General features: G+C 35.5%; 1 protein-coding gene across 1 annotated transcript; it reads right to left on the reverse strand.

Annotated features, from left to right (window-relative positions):
- Nucleotides 1-3,747: 3,747 nt before the first annotated feature.
- Nucleotides 3,748-8,444, reverse strand: LOC103330702 (pheophytinase, chloroplastic). Its single transcript, XM_089052235.1, has 6 exons — nt 8,264-8,444; nt 7,139-7,907; nt 5,596-5,822; nt 5,255-5,446; nt 4,995-5,151; nt 3,748-4,196 (listed from the first exon to the last, which is right to left on the reverse strand). The coding sequence occupies exons 2-6, from the start codon at nt 7,889-7,891 to the stop codon at nt 3,957-3,959; spliced, it is 1,569 nt and encodes a 522-aa protein (XP_088908361.1). The 5' UTR covers nt 7,892-7,907; nt 8,264-8,444; the 3' UTR covers nt 3,748-3,956.

Below are 8,444 nucleotides of genomic sequence, written 5' to 3' on the forward strand. Positions count from 1 at the left end.
AAAAAAAGGGGTTATTCGTTATATTAGTCCATAAATTTAGATTTGATTTGCATTTGAGTCCCTCAATTTCCAAAATCGTTCCTATGGTCCTACAACTTCACTTTCGTTAGAACAAATGATCATGCCGTCAATTTTGTTAACTTTTCTGTTAAATGCAGGGGTAAAATGATATTTTTATATTTTTTCTAATTTTTGAATAAAATATAATAAAAAAATCAAGTTTTTAGGAATAATAAGAACTAATTTTTGATTTTTAGTTTGAATGAGGATAGGAATAAGATTTTTTAATTTTTAGTTTCTAATATTTTATTTTATTTTTTTGGGTGAAATGAATATTTAGACATTGAAAATTAAAAATAATACCAAAAATACTATTTTACCCCTGAATTTAACAGAAAAAGTTAACAAAATTGACGGCAGGACCATTTATCCTAACGAAACTTAAGTTGAAGGACCACTGGATCGATTTTGGAAATTGAGGGATTCAAATGCAAATCAGGTCAAAGTTCAGGGACTAATAAAATGAATAACCCAAAAAAAAAAAAAAAAAATCTCAACTCAGCCCGTTTTTTGAACTTTTCTATTTATATATAGGCTTTATATTACAAAACGTCTCTAAGTTTTGCGAAATTATTAGATTGTGTCCTTATTGTTTTTTTGTGTCATTTGTGGTTTTAAAGGTTAGTCTGTGTGCTCACAAATGGTTATTGCTGTCAGGTTTCGTAAAAACTCCGTTAGTGTATATATATAAATCCGGTCATCCCCTCTACACCTTTTTAAATAAATAAAAAAAAACAGTTTGGTTGAGTGGGCAAAGCTTGCGAAGCTCTATACCTGTTGTATTGAGACAGCTATCGCATGATGCAAAAGTCATATTCTTTTGAACAATTTTCCAACAATGTGCTAGTGCATATATAGAAGTATTTTGTTCTAGTATGCAGGGCTGGTCCTGGGTTTTCTAAGGCTCATGGAAAATTTTCTCAAAGTGTGCCTCTTTATAGAAATTAAACAAAAATATATATATATATATATATATCAACTAATTAATTTTATTAAAATTATAAGAATTTACAAGAGATAAGAAAGAACACTTTGGGGCCTTATTAAAACCTTGTTTGGGGAAAACCCAATGGGACAAAATCCCAAACGAAGGAAAAAGAGTACCCCGCATTGTAAACATTACATTAAAAAACCAAAAACTACATATTTGACTCTACATGCTTCCTCCCCAATCTCCGTAAGCATTTCTTGATTTGATCAATCTTCTTTTCATCCTCCACAGTTGAATATGAATAACTAATTCAATTGGAAGAATTAGTAGAAAATGAGAATGATATGTGAATGAAGAAATTGGTGATCTAGATGAAAATGAAAATATTGATGAACCTTGCCATGAAAATGAATGTCCCGAAACAAGATTTGATTTGAACATTTATGATCCACGAGTTTGTGATAATCTTGTTGCAAAAATGAGAGATTTACTTGTAGAAAAGGGTCCCATAAGAGAAACTAATCTCTTGATTGCAATAAATATGGTATGATTGAAAAATTAAACATATTTTAATTTCCATTAACGCTCAAATCGAACATGTGAACAATAATGGAAATTGTCTTATTATTACAAGAATAAACATTTCCAAACTCCATAATTGGAATAGATTGCAACTAACCCCACAATAAGCTTAGGATTGAAATTCTCATAGAATCCATTCTCTAAAACAAACAATATCTAATAAAACTTGTGTTGGGGTCTTTTTCCGTCGGAAGGCTCATCCAGGTTTATTGATTCTTGGACCGCCGTAGAGTGATGAATCAAGCCTTCATTGCCTTTTTTTTCTGAGTTAGTGAGAACTAGGCCCAAAGTATCCTGAGGGAGAAGCAAGTCCCAAGGGAGTACTTTGTTCTTCTTGCAGTGGCTGCTTGTTTTGTGCTGATATTTTCGGCAGCTTGATGAAGAGTTGAAGATGGTGCATTGATGTTGCACAAGCTTGGCATGAGAGTTTGCTTTGGTGAATCAAGATACTACTAGGCTTGGCATGAGAGCTTGGAGTGTGAGAGCTAAAGACCCACAAGTTTAGCAAATGAGAACGCATGTGCTTGGCTTGGTATTAGATATGCTTGAGTTTGGGTGTTGATAATCTGTTGTTTGTGGGTATGACTATGGGAATTTAAGAGTTTCAAGAGAATGAGAATGGGAGGAAAAGCTTGAGGCTTGAAGGCTATGATGTTTATAGCTTCGAAGGAAGGAAAAGTTTGGAGTTGTACTTGGTGAGGCTTTATAGAGAAGATGATGGATTTCAAGGGTGAGAAAGTAGAAGACATGGTTGTGATGGTTGAGGAATGGCTGGGATGGCCGTTGGAATGCTTATAGCAGCCGAAGGGAGGAAGGAAAATGGTCTAATAGTTGCTGGTATGCTTGAGCAACCAAGAGATGTTGGTCGATGGTTGCTGGGATGCTTCCAGCAGCCCAACGATGGAGGTTGATGGCTCAGGAATGACTGTGAGGGCTATTGGAATGCTTGCAGTAGCTGAAGAAATGTGAGTTCTCATGGTTGCTGAGAAGCTTGCAACAACCGAGAGAGGTTTGTTTTAGCTGGGCAATACCTCCCAATTTATAGAAGGTGAAGGCTCTCTCTGGTTTTTAATAGATAAAAGGATGAGTATTTTAAAAGGCAACTTACTATCCAAATTAGCGCTCCTATATTGAGTGGGCAACTCAAGCGAAGCTCTAGACCTGCTGTATTGAGACAATTTTTGCATGATGGAAGGTCTTTATTCTTTCGAGTAGCTTTCCAACATTGCGCTAGCTCATATATAGAATTATTTTGATGTGTTATGGATTTAAATGCGCCACTCATGGCACCATTACTTTGAGATCTAGAATATGAAACTTCTTTAGATATTACTTGTTTTAGTAATGTATTCAAGTTTTCTTCATAAGACTCATTTATACTCCAAAACACGAGGTGCAAAGTATCCAAACGTTTTTTTTGAAGAAAAAGAGAAAATGACTATAATTGTTACAATCACTAGTGTCCAACGTCTATTTATAAAGGGATTTTGTCTTAGTAGTAATAATATATATTTTAAAACAAAATCAGAAGCCATTCTTCATTTTCCCCTCTACCAATTCGTTCCACAAAGAGCCATACTTGATGGATATAACTAATTAAATTTCAGAATATTTTTATTTTGAAAAATGCAACGTCTTGTAGCTTTGTGTATAGTTTAATGTAATAAGACATTGCGCCTTTAAAAAAATGGGTATATGCAAAGAAAATTTCTTAATGACCAAATGAAATTTCTTTTAATCAGTGATCAAAATGGTATTTAACTCAGCCACTTAACAAAAATTATATTACAATATTCTCATAATAAAGCATAATGGATATGGTTATTACCACCACAATATAATTTCATTGGCTTACCACAATGCCTTATTCAAAGTGAATAAGTTACTAACATCAATGGGTATGGGAAGAAATGAAATAGTTCAAAGAACGGGAATTGTATCAACTAGGAGGGGTAGCTGATTTAATTCTCATTCCTTGGGGTATTTGATTAAGGATTTTTAGATAGGATTCGTGTAAACATAGGAATGGAAATCATTCCCTTTCTTCTCATTCCTACTTGTAAACATAGGATCATACCGAGTAATTCATGTTCAGTCAATCATTAAGTCCAACATATACACCACGTACTTGGTGTATGGGATTTTATATTCTTCTACAATGAGTAGTTTGGAAGTGACAACGGCCTAACTCTTTGCTTTAGGTATTATTCATTGAGACAAAGTGACTGCAACCATCGAAGGAACACATGACAAAATTATATACGTAGAGAAAGAAATGCCCTTGTTTCTATCCGACCTAAAGGTTGGGCATCCCCAAGACAAGAGAATATATGACAGTTCAATATCTACGTTATCTTTGAAGAGAGGCTTCTTCAGTACATTATCATGATTTGAGCTCTAATTTCCTAAAGCGAGATATGATATAAGAACTGATAAAATCCCAAACCGAGAACTTGGATGCGAAGAATCGTATGTGTACTACCTTTTTCGCTCCGTCTCTGACAAACTCCAAGTCCCTGGCAATGTTGTTCTGCATACCTTCTGGGGCATCCAGCAAAGGCAATGCTACTAAGCCCCGAGTCTCCAGGTTTTTAATCCACCCACGTAATAAGTAATTCACAACCTGTATGACAATGATTGTTAGTCTTCTAATAACGAAGAGCAGGCAGGAAATCAGTTTCCTAATAGAAACTTGCTATGTACAACAGGAACCTAAGTCCATTCCATTTCTTGTGTCTTCCAGCTTTCCTAGAACTTCAGAAGGAAAGAACAGACCTTTCTGTCTCACCCAAAAACACACTTGGAATTATTCTGCACAGCCATTCGTGTTCATATATTTGATTTAATCAGAAAATAAGAACTCAAACATTAGGCCGCCCACTCGAGCTATATCATGATAGCAGCTTCTCTTTTCTTCAAAAATTAGAAGAACAAAATATGTTTACTCCATGTTCACTACTACAAAATTGTTAAAAGACAACACTTAATACACAACGGGTCTTATAAAACTGTTGTGATGTTTTCTTCCTCAACGTTGAGTGAAGAAGAGACGACTAAAAAGGAAATTAAATTATCATTCCATTGGTCAATTTAAATCTTTTTTCCTTTGGAGCATTTGGAACCCTGAAATTCATTCACATTGATTTTTCGAGAAAACAAACAATATCAAATGACTGAACTGGAAAAAGTTGAATGTATGCAACTAACTTCCATCCTTATGACCTAAACAATCAATATCAAATGGCTGAACTGTAGAGCAAAACAAGAAATAAGTTCTAGTTCTTTTATTTCTTTTTGTAAATTTTGAACAGCTATAAATATCCAAATTAGAACATATATAAGAAACTACAAGTTAGGCTAACTATTCTTGCAATACCCACTATTCAACAAGTTCTGTGCTAATTAGTGAAAGGGTGCTTACTTCAGGAACTTCATCATGAGGACAGTGACCAGCTGGACTGATCTCATAATATGGAGCTTCGGGCACCTGCTGCTTCACCTGAAGGCCCCATAAAGGTTTCACCCAGGGGTCTTCTTTTCCATACATAAGACAAATTGGTACATTGTTCATGTGACATCTACAACAAAAGTTGCACTGGAGCTTCTCAATTAACTTGGACCAGAAAAAGGAAGGCAAATACAAAATTGTCTTCATGAATATAATCCCTTAATATTTCGTACCTGGATAAAGCATCCCTAAATGATAGTTGTCCTTGAGGAGCCAACATAATTGAGGCAAAAGATGCAGCAGCAGCTGGATGCTCTGATGTCTCAAGTATACGAGAAAATACTTTGTCGACATTTGTTGAATGATCTGCATAAACTTGTTTAAGTACCTCCGCTATACTCCTAGGATCACTTATTTTCTGCCAACTGAAAGCAATGAAACAAACTCAAACAGTTTTAACTCAATCAACGGTAAAAATGGAAAGAGAAATTGCAGCAGCCATATCCAAAGCTCCTAACTACATTACTAAATTACAATCAGAAACGTAAAATATATCCATAAGGATAATGCTTACACTATTTCTGTGAGCTTTCTCACAGTGGGAGGTAAAGGAAAGGATCCTGCCGATGGGAATATTTTTGATAATCTTGGAGATCTTGTGGGATTAGGTAGAAATCCCCAGAAAGGAGTTGCATTTAACAATGTGACACCTTTCACCAAATGAGGGTTACATGCGGCAAAATATAAAGCAACAAATCCTCCTAGTGAGTTCCCTGCAATATAGACAGGTTCACCGATCACCTGCATGGAAAGATGGTTGCATTTATATTGCTCATTAGTGTCAAGGATGTGACGGAGAAAGCTACTCATCATAAAGAAATAAACTAAAATTACATGTTGTTTCCTTGCAAACAATGCCCCTTGATAACAATCTTCATGCAAGAAACAAAATGCAACAACAATAAGCAATGCCTGAGAACAATTCATGTTACACATATTGTACAAATCATTTATAAAACTTCAATCTTTCTTGTTAGTGCTTAACAGTATTCCATACATCTTTAATCTCTAAATCCAACTTTAAGTATATCACTAACCGGGTGAATAGACACATACTAATGGGACCTAAGATCACATAGAAAGATGTTCACAAATTTCAATAACTATATTATACAGTACCAAACAGATTATTGGCATAGAGGCTTCTGTCTAACACTAGAACTAGCATAAGAATGGACAATAAGACAACTATTGCAACTTTCATCTCACAGCCATGCTCCAACCTCTATCAAAATCACATTTTCTTGCAGAAAAACAAAGTTAAACACTGGTCTAAGTCCCTTCTCGACTTATCCCAATGTGCAGACCTGCCATCTAATTACTTGTAGTAACTTCTTCACTTGCAATAAAGCATTGAGGTAAATTCAAAACTCATCATTTCATATGATAAAATCAGAATATATACACTAAGAAACAATATTATTTGTTTCATAAGAGCTTTCAACCAAGAAAGTACATCAGTGCATGAAGCATTTGTCATAATGCTGATTTCTGTGATGCATAAAGAAGGAAAACGATATAAGGAGTCAAAATGGCAGAAGTAAAATGCATGAATGATTTAAATTTCTACCTAAATGCTGATTATCCATGATAATACAAATTGTGGGAAAAGGAGGGTAAGCATGGCTAGAACTATATGAAAGCGTGCGACAGTGGAATCTAAGTGCCGTACTTGATAGTCTCTTGCCCAGAGATTCAAGAACATATTAACTTTTAGGAAGAATATTATGATAACAGGAGCCATCATAAGAAATTCAACAGGATCTAGAAATCTATAAGATCTGCCATAACTGCAAGGTGTTATTTTGGCAGCATATCACTGGAAAACAAAGTAGAAGTCATAGCGATCTCATACCAAATGAACCATGTATTTTGCTCAAATTAGCACAACAACAATGCAAAGTGAAGAAAGGGAACACATAGATCAAGTCACGGAGGTAGGCAGAGGTAACCCGAGCTAGAATATCAGTATCCACCAAAATGAACATATAAAACATGATTCTCTGTGCTTTCATCAGATAATGGAACAAGGAAAAAAGTTAAGTGCTATAGTGTACCTCTTCTATGAAGTAACGAACTTGATCTTGCCATAAATCAATAGAGTAGACAAGCTCGCTTGCCCATGGTTCAGATTTCTCTCCAAAACCCCACAACACATCTTTTGTGTCTGACACACCTTCTTCCTCATTACGAGGGGCAGGGTCTTCAAATGGCAATGACCTACCCTGCCCGAGGAAATCAATTGCCCATATTCTAAAATCAAGCCCCAGATCCTTCAGTTGCTTCTCATAGTGAAAGGAACCAACCCCAAAACCAGGCAGAAGCAGCACTGGAGGGGAGCCTAAGTTTTCACATCCAGCTTTCTCATAATGCACATTGAATTTGGGCTTCCATTCCCAAAAGCAACTACTTACTGTGGCACCCGATTCGCCTTTGGATTCATCTGGTAGACCAGGAATCAAAACTTTAGTTCCTGGTTCCCCTGTTTCTGAAATACTTGCATCCTCTTCCCCTCCAATTACATAGCCATCAGAGCTTCCATTTGATAAAATTTGACCAACATGTTTGAAGTTTTCACTGGTGTTTAATGACCTAAAACCTCCTTGGTGATTTAGTTGCTTCAAGAAAGCCTGATCTAAATTGTAACAGCTCAAAAACTTCCTTCTGACATCAAATTTAGCACCGAAAACTCTGTTTTTTCTAAAACCTGGGAGACTGAATTGATGTGAACTCGTGCTTTTCACAATCAATTTCCACCTTAAATTAACAGCATCACAGCATGGTGCAGAACTGAATGAGAGTACTTCCATACTCACAAACTGAATTCTGCAATGATCAATCAAAACAATGATTCAGCAACAATTTCACTTTACCCTTTATTGCATGAGACGAATTGAGTAAATGAAAAAGAATAATTTTCAAATCACATGTTGTATGTAACTTCCATCTCATGCTTCCAAATTTTCCCCAACACAAAAAAAGAAAAAGAAAAAAAAAAGCCACAACTGATATGAACAGAACTTAATATCAATTACCAATCCTGAACGTCAGTTAACTTGAGAAAAAAAGATTAAACAAAATTAGCAACCAGTAGCTTTGCTGCACAACTCTAAAAGAAACACACAGATTTATGGCAAAAGAAGAACTATGGAAAAACTGATTTCTTTATTGTTTTGGGTTACCTCTAAAGTGAGCAGCGAAGTATCATTAGAGTTGCGATGCTTTGTGGAATGCTCAGTCTTCCCCAAGTATTTAGGAGATGCTTCCAAAATCAAGAAAGAGAGAGAGAGAGAGAGAGAGAGTTTGGCAGTTGATTACACGCTTCTTCTTGCTTTAATAACCAAGGAAAAAAAACGAACTTTC

The sequence above is a fragment of the Prunus mume genome, linkage group LG5, assembly GCF_029339155.1.
Source record: "Prunus mume cultivar Tortuosa linkage group LG5, ASM2933915v1, whole genome shotgun sequence".
NCBI lineage: Eukaryota > Viridiplantae > Streptophyta > Magnoliopsida > Rosales > Rosaceae > Prunus > Prunus mume.